At 51.0% G+C, this 15,743-nt stretch overlaps 1 protein-coding gene across 1 annotated transcript in view; it reads left to right on the top strand.

Annotated features, from left to right (window-relative positions):
- Positions 1–13,520, top strand: part of kremen1 (kringle containing transmembrane protein 1) — a 39,741-nt gene extending 26,221 nt beyond the window's left edge. Inside the window, exons 4-9 of the mRNA XM_084694930.1 lie at positions 6,556–6,680; positions 8,234–8,387; positions 8,834–9,166; positions 11,019–11,207; positions 11,984–12,068; positions 12,322–13,520. Of these exons, the coding sequence (XP_084551056.1) occupies positions 6,556–6,680; positions 8,234–8,387; positions 8,834–9,166; positions 11,019–11,207; positions 11,984–12,068; positions 12,322–12,478 (1,043 nt within the window). The 3' untranslated portion in view covers positions 12,479–13,520. The remainder of the gene's footprint in view (positions 1–6,555; positions 6,681–8,233; positions 8,388–8,833; positions 9,167–11,018; positions 11,208–11,983; positions 12,069–12,321) is intronic.
- The last annotated feature ends 2,223 nt before the right edge of the window (positions 13,521–15,743 follow it).

Genomic DNA, 15,743 nt, shown 5'->3' with positions numbered 1-15,743 from the left:
CCTGCCATAGGGGATTCCAGGCCAGTGTGTATGCCGTGGGTAGCCCTAATGACGAGGATTAGAAGGTGCTTGATCTAAGTCAATATTTCAACTTGGAGAATGTTTGAAGGCTCTTCAGGTTGTGAGCCAGGCAGAGGCAGAGTAGTGAGGCGTCATGGAAGGTGATTTTTCAGATCTGACATCGCTGCGCGGGTAAACATTTCAGCTTTCCATCTGGGTAATCACCCAGTTTAGACCCCTGTGTGAAAGCCTCTGCTTCTGGAACGTTCCGGGCGGCGCTGCAGCTGTGGGCTGGTAGGAGTGATACGGGCTGACACCGTGGGAGAGACGGTGTGTTCTGAAGCGACGACGGCGGCGGCGGTCTCTCTTTGAAGTGAGAGAGCTGTCATGAAGAGCTGTGTCTCCACAGTTTATAGTATGAGCTGGAAGAACAGGCTGTACCACCACTCCTACACACACACACACACACCTACATTGACAGACCTACACACTGCTCACCCCACCACTTATACACACCCAGGCACACACTCCCAATACTTGGTTCTTCGTTGTGTTGGCAGGAAAACGTTTGACACATCAGATGTGAATGCAGCTGTTGAGTGATTCTGTGTCTTGTCAAATGTTATTTAAGGGACAGCGGAAACGGCAAGCAGGTTTAGCTGGAAACTGTTCAGACTGAGAGCTTTTGAAAGGTTTATAATTAATTTCCGCATCAGGAAATTATTGTTATGGTTATTATTTAGTTTGCATGAATGTCGTAGCGGTGACTCAGTCACCTTTCTTATGCAATCTTCATTAACTGTAATGAAGATTTATCCAATGTAAGTCTTAGAACAAATACATTCTTTCCGTAAAATTGGTATGGCTCGCATCAAATGAAATAATATAGAATTGTTATGAAAAGCTTCCTATCAATGTGTTAGACAATGTATTTGCATTAGTTTGTAAGTTACTATTTAGAAGGGTATGTGTGTGTGGGCGTGTGTGTGTGTGTGTAACTGTGTGTGTGTGTGTGTAACTGTGTGTGTTTGTGTGTGTGTGTGTGTGGTGATGGGGGGTTGGACGTGGTCTGTGTGTGTTCAGTTCAGAGTGTAGCTCTGAGATGAAAGGTTGCGTGAGGAGGCATGTCTACCTGGTCCTCTGAGAACCCCGGAGGGAGAACCTCCGGTGCCTCTCTCTCTCTCTCTCTCTCTTTCTCTCTCTCTTCTCTCTTTCTCTTTCTCTTTCTCTCTCTCTCTCTCTCTCTCTCTCTCTCTCTCTCTCTCTCTCTCTCTCTCTCTCTCTCTCTCTCTCTCTCTCTCTCTCTCTCTCTCTCTCTCTCTCTCTCTCTCTCTCCCCCTCCCCCTTCACTCTCTCTTTCTCTCCCTTTCACTCTCTCTTTCTCTCCTTCTTTCTCTCCTTATATCCCTCTCTCTCTCTCTCCCCCCCCCCCCTTCTGTCGGTGTCTTTCTCTTTCTGTTCTCACCACTCTGTTTTGTTTTTAGAGGAAGTTGAACGTTTTGTCTGGGTGGTCTTCCAACCACCATCCGTCCCCCCGTCCCCTCCTCTTGCCCCTCACCGGCCCACATCAGTGAAGGGAGTCAGCCTGAGGTGCACCTGAGAGAGAGAAACGGGGGGTGAGGTGGTGTGTGTGCGTGTGTGTGTCTGGTGAGGTGGCGTGTGTGTGTGTGTGTGTGGCGAGGTTGTGTCAGCTCTGTGTCACCCTTGATGTCTGTCAGTCATTAGGAGAGAGGGGGGGGGGGGGTTCTGAACTGAACTTTGTTTGCTCTCCGTGACCCCTGACCCCTTTAAGCTCCGCCCACGCCCGCCCTCAGGGGGTGCATACCTGCACACAGGTACAAAGAGCTTCTAGAACACTCCGAGGGCTGGGACGAGGCTCAATAACAAGTCACAGACACCAGCTAGATCCTAATCTCACTCTCCCTCCCTTTCTCCCTCTCTCTTTCTCGCTCACTCTCTCTCTCACTGAATTTAAATAGGCCACCGCCATTAGGGAATTAAATGTATCGATTTTATGGCGAGCTGGCAAAGTAGAAAGATGGCTAATGGGAGTACGTCGAGGCTCTAGTCCAGGGAAACCGGAGGAGACCCATTGCCCCGCCGCCAGTCACCCGCTGAACACCCAGGAATGCTGACTCACGGACGGTGTGGCCGCTAGGGGACGAGAGGGCCAAGGGGGCCGAGGGCCGAGAGGGGGTCGGCGTGTGGGGGATGAAGTCGGAGCACCGCAACCCTGAGCCGAGGGGGGGGGGGGACGGGTTGGGGCAGGTGGGGGTGGAGGTCAGAGTTGTCTTTTGGGTGGAGTGCCTGCTTCGTCGTTGCGGACCACCAGGACAGGGACCCAGTTCGACACCCACCCACGCTGAAACGGACAGACAGACAGACAGACAGACGGACGCACAGCCAAACGGTGGGAGGACTCGCTCCCTGCCTGTCCTCCACGGATGACGGCTGACTGGACACGACCCCGTCACCCTCCGCCAATAACCAGATATACGTTCCTGTCCCTCAGAGCGGATGATCTATGAAAGTGCTCTGTCGCGGTGCCCCGAGGGCTCTGAAGATGTCCCTTTCATCTCCTAACGACTCCAGATAGAGTTCCCTCTCTCTCAGACCAATCCCAGGGGGCTCTCCAGACCGCAGCAGGGTCTGCACGGAGCAGCAACCCGGTCGGCCATTTTTCATTTCTTCTCCTTTGTCGGTGCAGTCGCGGAAAACCCTCTAATTATTCAGTTAAGGAAGGGCAGCTTCTCTCCTCCTTCTAATTAGGTAGTTAGTCACTCTGCCAACGCCCCGGGCAACGCCATTGATCTGATTCTCCATCGTGTTGTAACACAGCCTCACAGAGATTCTCACACACACACACACACACACACTCATACACAAATGCATTCCCACACACAGACACACACACGCACACACTCATACACAAACACATTCACACACGCATACGTTCAGACATACACACACGTATTTATACATACACACGTACATACGCCCTCCCGCACATTCATTCACACATACACACATGCCCATACGTAATATAAACAGAGAGTAAGACAGACATCCACTCTCACCCACACACACACACACACACACACACACACACACCCTTGCAGAGGCCATTCCTGAGAAGCCAGAGTGGTTGTCTTATAATCAGTCACCTATTGTCTGCCTGTTCCCCTGTCTGTCCTCTCCAGCAGGCTGTTATTATAAAGCCTTACCGCCTGGCCCCTGCCGTCTGGGCAGGAGGGATGTGTCAAGCTGCAGATGGAGGATAAACCAAACACACCCTCCTCCCCAGAGCGCAGAGCTCTCTGGGGGGATCCGGGTTGTAGGCCTCCCCGATTTATCTTCACAGCCTGCGCCGGGGGAGTCAAAACACATCTGGAGACGACAGCTGTGTTAGTTTGTCCGTGTGTGTTAGTTTGTCTACACACTGACAGGCCAGTGGGGAGGGACAGAGAGACTCCGACGACGACAGAGACATTGACCCGGAAATCCAAGTGGATGAAAGGCGGCGAGGTCATAGACGAGGAAAGAAAATAGACTAGACTAGAGGAGAGGATGATATCTGGCAGCGAGCGGCGTCGTTTCCTGGAAGGAGGGGGCACATCTTCACTCCCCCCCCCCTCCATCTCCTCCCCCTTATCACTCTCTTCTCCTCTGCCCCCTACCTCTCTTCCCTCCTCTGTCTCCTCCTCTCTCCCCCTTCCTCCTTCCTATCTCCCATCCTCCTCCTCTCCCACCCTGTCGCTCTCCCTCACCCCCCTCTCTCTCTCTCTTCCACCTCTTCTCCTCTTCCTTCCTCCACCTCGCCCACTCTCTCTCTCCCCACCCGTCTCTCTTCCTCCTCCGTCTGCGGAACCCGCGCGATCCGGTCTCAAGCAGACGACCTCGGAGCTCGTGTTGTTTTGTCTGCGCTGCGTGGGGGGGGGGGCGTCTGGACCCAGGCTGCAGGTTGAGGTGTGAGGGTCTTGGGGGAGGAGGGACCTCGCTAGGGGTGGGATCCCCTGGGGAGATCTCCCCGGGTTCCCAGCCTCTGCTCCGCTCTGCCAGGAGAGGGAACACACCTTCGGTTTCCCCTCTCTCCTCTGGCTTGTTAAAGCAAATTCCACCAGGGGCTTTGATGTGTGTGTGTTTTGTCATTACAAGCCTAGATGTTTGCACTTGTTGCGCCTGTGAAGCAGATGTAGCCTGTGAGCAATGCTTGGCACAGTGCTTTACTCCTGTAAAAGCATTTTTCAATTAATGCTGAATTGGCAGAGCGAGCGAGCGAGCGAGCAGACAAAGAGAGAGAGACAGAATTGTTAGAGAGATTCTCCACCTCCTCTCCCTCCTCATCTCCCTTCTCCTCCCTCCCTCTGCTCCTGGCACTCTCCCTCCTTCTCTCCCTCTTCTCCTCCTCTTCCTCCTTCTCTCCCTCCTCCTATCCCTCCTGTTCTACCTCCTTCTCTATCCTCCTTCACCTCACCCTCACCTCCTCCTCTCCTCATCCTCTCGCTCCTTCTCTCCCTCCTCTCCCCCTCCTCTCTCTCCAGCCGTTCTCCCTCCAAGACGACCAGAGCACAAAGACACACAAACTGTCAGTAGTCTGCAATCTTCCCATCAAAGGAGGCCCTCTCCTTTTCATCCGACTGCCTAGTCCTGCAGTAGCATTTCAAAAGGGACGGACGGACGGACGAAAAGACCAGGAATCCATATTGGAAAAACCACAATGGAGCCAACCTCTCTCAGAACGGCGCTGCAGGAGAGCAGAGCTCTCAGGGGCTTTATCTCACCTCGGCACACCTCCGCTATCGTGCGGCCCCCGCCTCGACCCGCCTCCCCCTTCACCTCAGAGGCCCAATCAAGCTCCCAAACACCCCCATAACTGTCACGTCTGGCTGTTACTCGCCCCCCCATAACACCGCCTCTCACTCCCCCGATCGCGCTGCGCCCCGCTAAATGATGCAAACCGCCATATTAATCTGCCCATAAACCAGGGCTTTGACGTGGCTGTAAAAAAGGATATTCCATCGTGATTTATGGCGCCGACCAGGGAGCTGGAACGCGTCCTTTTTACCGCTCGCTCGGCACTTTTTGCCTCGCGCATCCGTCAAAACCCTCGGTTCACTCCCGGCACGCCAACTCGGCGGTCAGCCCCGCGGTAAGGGAACGTGGGCGAGACGCAGGGAGTGGCCCGGAGAACTTTCCTGCTCTCCCTCTCTCTTTCTCCCGCCCCCTATGTCTCTCACGCCCTCCCTCCCTCCCTGTCTCTCTCTCACTCTCCCGAGCATTCACTTTGTAAAGCGTTGGCCCGGCTGAACCTCTTGTGGATGTCCCGGCATGCTTTCCTGTCTTCGCTACGCAAACTGAGAGGCTCTGTGGCGTGTGCTGTTTACCTAGAAGAGCTGATGGATCAGCCTCAAGAGTTTACGTTGGCCCTCACGAGACAGGGCACTAGAGTGTGTGTGTGTGTGTGGTCCTCATCCTCTCTCTCTCTCTCTCTCTCTCTCTCTCTCTCTCTCCTCCCCCTTCCTCGCCTCTCTCTTTTCCCGTCTGTGCTCATTCCCCCCAAAACCTAAACATGGAATAGAACCGCAGTACCCAGAATGCACGACAGTGCATGTACGCATGGTCCATGCAGGGAAAAACAACAGTCAGACGCTTCCAGCTGTGTTCACGACAGTAAGACAGAAGAGATAGGGCTAGCTTTGCTTCACCATCAATTATGAGTTAATCTTTCAAATAATGTATTAAAGCATCTATGCACGTGCAAAGTTTTACTTCACTGAATTGAAAACTGAATGGAGCAAGATCTTGGTACTGTACACGTCTTGTCTCACAGTGTAATGGTTTTGGTCCGCCCTAGGGTCACGGGAAACAGGATCTCATTACACCAAACAGCCTTGGGAAGAGCCATTTATATTCTCAGTTAATACTTTAGTTCTGTCTCTGTAGTTTATATTTGACCCTATAACATTGAAATGAAATGAGGATTCTATATGATTAGAATCATAATGAAGACATCTGTTCTGAACACAATAATTGTCAGGGTATAGGGATCGATGTATCTTGTCTCAGTTTTGGAGTGCTTAGTAGCCACGGTGCAGGATGGTCAATACACAGTAGAGTTGAATTCACAGAGGGTAGGATTAGATGGGTGTGGTCCTACTGAATGCTGTTTATCATACAGATTATAAAACCCAACAACCAGCTGGCGATCCTTGGAACTACACCAAGTTTCAGGAAATGTAGTTTTTGACCAGGTGCAGCAACAGGGAACTCTGGATCACGATGACTGGCAACCAGATGATGACTGGCAACCAGATACCTTAAACCTTCCTCAGGGAAATGTACAGGCATTTTTGTATTGGTAATATACCGAAAGTCTAACCACAAAACTATGGTAGGCCAATGGGAAATGTAGTTTTCTATCTCTGCATTCAAATGGCTTGCCAAGGAAAAAACGTGTTATCTTTATAAAGCAGTGGTTGTTCATCATGATCATAAATGCTGACCAACACATGATCAAACCTCCCTTTCTCTCCATCCCTCTCTCCGTCTCCACAGTGCCAGGAAACTTGGGGTGTTTCAAGGACAGCGGGGACCCGCCCACTCTGACAGGAAGCAGTGAGACGTCCAATAAGCTGACGATCCAGAACTGCATCAGCTTCTGCAGGAAGCAGAGATACTCGGTAAGACCAAAGACTCACTCATAGGTTTAACCCAGACACTGACCCGGGGAACCTAGGCAGACAAGGCCACTGTGTGCTTGTTGAGACAAGTTGAGACACACAGGGGGCAGGCTTTGACAGAAATCACACCTCCTGACACACACTGGGAAGTCTGTACAACTCAGGAGTACTCTTCCCTTCATATCCTCCAGCCCAAGATTACCTCTCTCTCTCTCTCTCTCTCTCTCTCTCTCTCTCTCTCTCTCTCTCTCTCTCTCTCCCTTTCTCTCTCTTTCTCTCTCTATCATCTCTCTTTTGCTCCCCTTTCCTTCACTTTCTCTTATCTCTGTTTTTCTCTCCTTCTTTCTCCTCTCTCCCTTTCTCTCTCCCTCTCTCGCTCTCCCCCCTCACTCTCTCTTTCTCTCTGTGTTTGGGTGGTGTAAACAGTGACCGGTGGACGTGTTTGTGCGCATCCTTTTGGCCGTGTGTCCGCAGTGACGACGTCAGGACAGCAAGAAAGGAAAAACCTTTCTGTCGGTCCATCTGTCTATCTGTCCGGATATGCCTGTCATCCCCTATTCCCAGAAGCCGTCGTGACAAAGACAGGCCCGATGATTCAGCATGTGAATCAGTGGCCCACTGCAACACCCCTCCCCCCCCCTCCCCTCCCCTCCCCTCACCAGAAGAATCTGGAGCAGTAGGTGTTCAGACACATTTTGCACCCCATACAATACGCAACCAACCAGAGTTTATGTGTTGACTGGGTGAGGAGCGGGGTGGGAGGCGTCCATAAGTACCAGCTCCGCGACGACAGCCCGTGAGGGAGGAAAATGAGGCCCTACCTTCATATGAATACATCTCCAGAAAGAGAGTCACACAAAGGTCCTATTTAAACAGCACACAATGGGCCGTGCTCAACGGTCCGTCGTTCCAGAGAGCCAGAGGAAACGTGGAGTGCGGCTTGTTCCAAGTCCTTCCCATTTCAGCCGTGTGTCGCTGTTGCAGAGCCCTTTCTGTTTAGCATTCCCACAGATGTCTTCACATGTGTTGGACTGGAACTTGACAAGTGACCCTCGAATTAGCTGTGACACAGATGGTGACAGTCCCCTCCAGAGCTTTGAAAACCCGCCCTAACACATGCTGGTGATAAACCCTTTAATGGGTAGCAAGGGAGCAGACCAGAAGACAATAGATTTTTTTGAAGTGTTTTTTTTAAATTGTTTTTATGGAGTCATTTTTTTAAGCGTTAACAAATATACAATGCGATTATGTGAGGGATGTTTTGCTGCCGTACTTTCAGAGCACTAGCATTTTCTCTGGTGTTTCTTCTCATTAGTTATCGCAAGGTTCTTCTCTAGGTTCTTTTCAATGTTCTCCTCAAGGGTCCTTTAAGGTTCTTCATGGTTATCAATAATTTTTTCAGAATTCGACTGAAGTTTGTCAAAATTCATCTTCTTCAGTTTTGGGTTGTCGCTGCTGAGTTCAGCCCTGTGTCTTTCAGAAATCTATGTAAAACTCGAAACCAAATAACATTTAAAATTCTTATTGGGAGTATTTGCATGTGTGTTTTTCAGCTGGCTGGGATGGAGTCTGGTTACGCCTGTTTCTGTGGAAACGATCTGGACCACCGTCGCCATGGCGAAGCGCCCAGCATGGAATGCAACCACGTGTGCTTTGGGGACCACACCCAGCCCTGTGGAGGGGATGGATGGGTCATCATCTTTGACAGTGAGTATAGGCGTGCGATTACTCTGGTCTGGCTTACTGCTCTGCTCAACAAGCTTCTGTAGTAGAAAGTTCTTTCACACTTTTTTTTGCTGAAGACAGATTGATTTAGATGTTTGTACTGTTGACTGAATTTCCTCCATTCTCCCACCCTCCACCCTCATTCTCTCCTCACCTCCTCCCTCCCACCTCACCCCCTCCTCACTTACCCCCCCTCCTCTGCTCCTCACCCCCTCTCCTCACCCCCCTTTCCCCTCCCACCCCTCCTCACCTCCCTTTCTCCTCCCACCCCCTCCTCACCTACCGTCTCCCCTTCCCTCCTCACCCCCCTCTGCACCCACCCACCCCCTCCTCCTCACCCACCCCCCTTCTCGTTACCTGCCCCCGTCTCCCCCCTCTCCTCCTCCCCCTTTCACCCTTCCTCCCCCACCCCCCCTTCCTCCTCCCAGCCCGTGTGGGGGCCTGTGGGGGGAACTACTCCGCCCCCTCGGGGGTGGTGTACTCTCCAGACTTCCCAGACAAGTACGGGGCGGGTCGGGTGTGCTACTGGCCCATCCAAGTCCCCGGGGCCTCCCTCATTCTCTTCAACTTCACCTTCTTCGACATCTCCGACCAGACCGACATGGTGGAGCTGCTGGACGGATACACCAATCAGGTGGTGGCGAGGTTCGATGGGCGGAGCCCGCCGCGGGAACTGGTCAACGTCACGGGAGATTTTGTCATCCTGTACTTCTATTCGGATCGGACCAATCAGGCGCAAGGATTCGCTGTCCTCTACCAAGGTGGGAATGGGTTGGGTCGCTGGCTTTGTTTAAAGAATAGCTATGGTGAAGGATGTATATCCTTACAGAGTTGGTGTTTGCATGATTTTGATTTGAATGTTGTGTTTGTGGTTAGCTCTGCTTCCTCACACACATACTTTTGCGCGCACACACACACACAAATATATTTATTTATGAATGCCAGCACATTTGCATGAACAGGTGCACATTGACAGTCTGTCTCCATGACTGAATTTTGCATAGCTTCTCTACTGATGTTAAATCGAGCAAACTCTAATGTTCTTTACCGCAGTCTGGAGAGAGGGAGGGTGGGAAGGGCAGAGAGATAGAGAGACAAAGAGGACGAGAGAATAGAGTGAGAGATAGAAGAAAAGAGAGAGAGCGAGAGATAGAGACCGAGAGGAAGAGAGAAAGAGAGTGTGAGATAAAGAGAGAAAGAGATTAGTATTTACCAACTGTTGCCCAACTCCCATCTCTTCTCATTTGATGGCCAATGCCTCACAGCTGAGGGCGATATTGTGTATTTAAATGTTTTGTTTCTCTTGGAACTCTGTGAGATTGCATGTGCCCTGCATAACAAAGACATTGTTCTGTTGATACATTCGCTCCAGTGGGACAGTCTAATTCCAAGGAGTTTGTCTCAGATGAGGGGTGAGTCAAGGTGTTAGACGTGGGCGTTCTGGTTGGCCGTGCAGTCGAGGAGAAACTGTAAATGCATTCTCGGCACACTCTGAGAGATGGGTGCAGTGTTCTGAACAATGCTCTCATATTGCCCCTGCCTCAGTTACATGGAGTTGTTTTGCCATGGCTGACATTCAAACTCAATACCTGTGACTCCCCCTCTTTCGAAAGTCACACACACACATGCAAGCAACCTCGAACAACAGTATTAGGTCGTCTGACGGCTCATGTTTTGGCTGGGTTCTCCAGATGAAAGATGCAAAGATGAATTAAGACCGGGACGTCTGAAATGCTGTTCTAACAGAAGGTCACATCGCGAAGAAGTAGGTTTATCTTAAGAAAACGAGCGAGGGAGAAGGAGGGGGGGATGTCAAGAAATAAATAAGGAGAGAGAACAGAGAGAGAACAGGACATGTGGAGAGACTTGCAGAATGTGAGAGAGAGATGGAGTGATGAGATGGAAATAGAGAGAGACTACCTCTGTGGGCAGAGATGGACTTAAACACGGAGAGGGAGGGAGGGAGGGAGGGAGGGAGGGAGGGAGGGAGGGAGGGAGGGAGGGAGGGAGGGAGGGAGGGAGGGAGGGAGGGAGGGAGGGAGGGAGGGAGGGAGGGAGGGAGGGAGGGAGGGAGGGAGGGAGGGAGGGAGGGAGGGAGGGAGGGAGGGAGGGAGGGAGGGAGGGAGGGAGGGAGGGAGGGAGGGAGGGACTGGGAAGTGTGAATTGAGGGAGGAGAGTGGTGGAGTAAGGGTGGAGCTGTGGAGGGACTTGGGAAGGGTGGATTGAGGGCGATCTCGCTTAGGATAAACACTTTCAGGTGACGTCAGAGGAACTGTGCTCTGACGGCGGGGTTTGAAGCTCCGGGGGTTGTTGTGAGTAAATGCAGAACATGTGAAAACATCCCTTTTCAAGCTGAGCAAAATGGATGTCACCTCCAACCAGCGCCACAGGGAGAATGTCTCTGGTGATCTCCCTGTTCCCCGTGCCAACATCCCTCTCCCTAGAACAGCACTGCCAACATTCTCGAAACTCCGATTGGGCCCCGACAGTTGTGCGGTTGGACCTTCAACCACGTTCCATCGGTGAACAATACGAAAAACGACGGGGACGACACCAGTTCCCAAGGTGCATTGTTCCAAAGGAAGACGGGACATGACTCTGTTGTCCCCTCAGCTTTGCAGGGCCAGGGCCTCAGGCCCATGGACGAGGGAGAAGAGGGCGAGGAAGAGGAGGACGCCAGCACCAGCCAGCCTCCGCTGGAGGGCGTGACGGCAAAGTCCAACGTCAGCGGAAACGGCCGCTCGTCCCAGATCTTCTACGTGATCACGTCCAGCCCCGACAAGCCTCCGAGCAACATGCCAGGTCAGCAGGCCAGCAACCGCCACACCAGTATGTCCCCACCGCGCCCCTTCCCACCTCTCCCGGCGCTCCGCCGCCGCTCTCTCCCGGATGCTCTGGCCGTTCTCGAGGGCCTCTTTCTTCCCGTGGTCTGTTTGCGTACAAGTCCCCAGTGTCCATGTCCTTTCTTCGTCTTTCTCCACCAGCGTTCTACACGCTGTCCTCTCTCCCATAGCTGGTTCTCTCTCAGCCTGCATGGATGTGGTGCTTGAATCTCGCATGACTGGCACGTTGGTCTCGGACTCATCTGATGGCGTGGGTGATCTATCGCAAGCTCGGTCCTACTGCTAGATTTGACCCTATAGTGCTCCGTTTAGCCCTAGGGCTATACTCAGCCCTAGTGCTTGATTTGGCACTAGTGCTAGTTATGACCCTAGTGCTCGACTTGACCTTGGTGCTCTGCTTAGCCCTCGTGCTATACTTCGCCCTAGATTTGTCCCTAGTGTTAGACGTGGCTCTATAGTGCTAGATTTGGCCCTATAGTGCTAGATTTGGCCCTAGTGCTGGATTCCTGCACCAGGACTGACCCTGTCTGAGCAGGGCTGGCTAACAGGTGTGCCGGCACATGGTCTCCATCTTGTCTTTTATCTCTCCTGCTTTCTCTATTCATCTATCTGCTTCGGGATTCTGTACTCTGACAGATAGGATTCTGTGAAATCCTGTTTCTCCTTTAAACATAGAAAAAAGCAGGATGTTTTATGAAGAGTGAGTGCATTTATATTGACGTTTCTTGTCGGCAGTGTGGACCATCTACGCTCTGGCAGCTCTGCTCACCCTGACTGTGATCGTCATGGTAGCCAAACTGCTGCTGCACATCACAGTGAAGTAAGTCTTCATCTCTTGTCTTTATCTCTCTCTCTTTCTCTCTCTCTTCCCATAAATTGCTCTCTCTCTCTCTGCCTTGCTTTGTCTCTCTCTCTCTCAGCTCTCTTTTCTCATCCTTCTCAGCTTCGCCTTCCCTCTATCTCTCCCTCTCTCCACCTCTATCTCCGAGGTCTGTTATGGCCTGCAGTCATCTCTCCTGCTGGAGCGCGTGTCGATGTTTGGATTGAACACACTTGTGTGCCCGTTCCTCCAGATCTCCCAGCATCCCCACCATCAGTGGCTCTGAGAGCTGCAGCCAGAGTGCCGCGTCGGAGCCCTGGATCATCCTGTACCGCCCCTCCACCATCTCCCTCTTCAAGAAGAAGCTCAAGAACCACCATGGAGACCTCAGCCCCCTGGTGGGCAACTAGGGGAACTGCATTCCCCGGTCTCCCGCCACCGCCACCACTTCCACCAAATACTACTACTACTGCTACACCCTGTACCAGGGCCGAGAGGGAGCGCTAGGCTAGGCTACGCTCCTACAGTGAGACTCTAGGGGGCGCTAAGCTAACAAGCTAACAAGCTAACAAGCTAAAGACTGAGTGACTTCCGCCACCATGGCCTCTTGGAGGCCCAGGAGACCTGGAGCTCAGCCCAGAGGGATGAAGGGAGGGGGGAGACACACAGGACTGTCTGCTGTGTGGGAGAGAGGAGGAGGGGAAGGATTAGAAGGGCATACAGTAGAGCGCGAGGTGGACGGATAGACAGAGAGATGCGAGGCGATCCAGACCAACAAACACAGACAGACAGACAGACAGATGAGTGTACTGCAGGGTCATGCTTTTATGGGACTCCGTCTCCATCCTCCATAGACTCCTGAGAGGTCAGGGAGTTTCCCTTCAGAGACACGGCCAGTCAGCCCTAGCCTGTAGGAGAAGTCCACCAATCTCACTGAAACTGCAAGACACAAAATGGCCGCCAGACCTCTGTGGGAGCCAGCAGTGTTTCAGAGAGAACTGGGCCGAATCCTAATCATTACCAAAAGGGAGAAGACACCATGACGACACACAGAATAAGCTACTCTTAGAAACACCTCAATACCCCAAAACCAGACAGCCAAGGGCAGGTGAAGGAGACCGCCCACCTCAGTCCCCAACTGCTGGTCATTCATTAAACACTTAGACACTCCCACTGTTTATGTGTTACGATGGGAGTGCTCACAGAACTCCTCCTACTGATCGAGGATGGAGGGATGAGATAATGGATAGAGGGATGGAAAAAGGGATGGATGGATAGTGGAGGGGTTTGTTCATCAGAAACAGGATTTAAGAGCGGTAAGACTCTTGGAAGTCAGCTACAGCCGTCTTCATTCATGTGTGTCTCATTCAGTTCATGAATAAACTACATTCCCGGCACAAAAACATCGCTGATACTGAGAACTGGAAAAGTTCCTTCTAGAAGCATCCACTCTGAGAGGAATTTTCTTCGTCATCAACGGGGGGGGGGGGGGGAGACGACGTTCTGTGATCTTGCATGGCCATTAGCAGATGGATCAGTGTTCTGTCCTGTGCGAGAGAGGGAAGGGGGGTTAGGAGGGGGCAGACGTGGGTAGGGAAGGCGCGGTGTCTGATGTGCGTTGAAGTGCCTTGAGGGCGTCCTCAGCTCTCATCTTCAATCCCAGACCTGTCTTCTTAAAACAACCGGGACTTTGGCATTACAGAGATTTACTATGGGACTGGCTTTTAAAACGTTTTTTTTTTTCTATTTTGTTCTTGTGTTGTTTTGTTTTCTCCTTATGTGCCCCTAAATGTAGTTAACTTAATATTACTGGACGTCTTGTTCTGGTTATGTTGCCGCTTAGTAACTAAAAGGGGATGGTGTTGGATTGTTGTTGAATTCCATGTGGTGAATGATGACATTAAGTCCTGACGCTTTATGTCATGTCTCTGCAAAGCAAGGCAGTGATCCATCAGGGTTTTTTATTGTTCATGATCATCAACTACAGCTTGGCTGTGAGGCTAAGGCATTCAGAGAATACGTTGCACATTCCCCACGTTCACTGGACTCACCAGACCCAAGCTTTGCCCTCAAAGCTCAGAAAAGAATACGAGAAGCTGTGTGGATGTGTGTGTGTGTGTTTGTGTGTGTGCGTGTGTGTTTGTGTGTGTGCGCATCCTTGTGTGTGTGCACACGAGTGTGTGTATGCCTGTGTGTGTTGGTGTGTGGGTGAATATGACAGCAAGTTCAGAAACAGTGTCAGTTTGGTGTATAACGGTGACATTTCCAGCAGCGACACCAGTGTTGAAAGGTCAGCCACCCTCCACATGTCACACACACTTCTGAATTACACTTCCTGGACAGTCTTCCAATCCCTGTCAAGATGACTATTTGGAACGAAAATAGTCATGAACGAGCGCACTTCTCCTTCACTTCTTTACGATAGCACTTATTCAGCTCAGCACTGCGTCTCCTCTGGAACCAAATCCAAACTTTGCATGTATTGAGCACGTGCAAAAACAGGGCAAGGGTCCGTATGCAAAATGCGACATCACAATGGAATCTGAAGCCTAGGGTTCACTGTAGGGGAGACTGACTTAGTGACGGGGGCAGGGTGGGTGACATTGGGGGTGGGGGGGAAAGGAGTGCTCTCTACTGGAGGAGTGATCTGTACTGCACGGCCCTGCCGAATCCTCTCCAACTCACGTTCATCATTGCAAGGGAAGAGCACATATCGTGTGGTCTGTGATGTTCACAACACCTCATGCTTACACAGATGGGAGGCAGAGAGGGGGAGGGAGAGAAAAAGAGGGTGAGCGAGAAAAGGAAAGAGAGAAAAGGGGAAAGAAAGGGAGGATGAGAGAGATGGGGGGGGGGGGGGGGGTGCAGTAAACGAGTCCTCGTCACATCCCAAAGAAGTTAACCCAAACTGACAGTTTGAATCAAGCAAGGTCAAGGTCATATCTGGTTAGATAGCCTGGTAAATGATGCAAACTTCCATTTTGTCTCCTGTCCTTCATGGAAAATTCCATAGCTCTTTCTCCATGGCTTTTGTCGCTTACTTTGTTTCCTCGAGTTGCATCAGAGATCTCCTGCAATAAAAAACCCTTTGTACAAGGAAGAAAAACGATTCCGAGCGGCAAAACGTCATTAAATTGTAAATAAGGAATAATGCAAATTTTAATTTATACACTAAATTATTGTTCATATTTTGTATGTGAATGGGACATAATCTATCTTTTTTATAAGTGAAGTACCTTTGTAGTTGTATTTAATGTGTTTAAATGTGGTTGCTAAATAAATACTGCATGTTTCCTAAACCTTTGTCGTGTCCTTATACTGCAGTCTGATGTTTCACCCTTTGTGTGAACTTACATGATGAATAAAGCCCATTCTGATTCTGATAACATGAAGGCTCTGTGGTACTGTAAACATGGCAGCAAAGCTCATTACAGAAACACATACCTTAAAAGAAAATGGAGGTTTTACATCTGAATACGCTTTTTGATACAATGGCTATGTATGCGTGTTTGTGTGCGTGTGTGTGTGTACAAAAGCCATCCCAGCACTGATTGCTCTGGTGAGTTTCTCATTAGTTTCAACAGATTAAGAATCAACTATCTGCCTGGCCTGTAACCCAACCCCTGAGAGTGCGATGCTTATCGTACTCCCCAAATGACTCCCAGACTCGAGGCG

This window comes from Hypomesus nipponensis, chromosome 28 (genome assembly GCF_054491055.1).
Source record: "Hypomesus nipponensis isolate SF chromosome 28, ASM5449105v1, whole genome shotgun sequence".
Taxonomy (NCBI): domain Eukaryota; kingdom Metazoa; phylum Chordata; class Actinopteri; order Osmeriformes; family Osmeridae; genus Hypomesus; species Hypomesus nipponensis.
The sequence above is the reverse complement of the archived record's forward strand: the minus strand, read 5'-3'. Positions and strand labels throughout refer to the sequence as shown.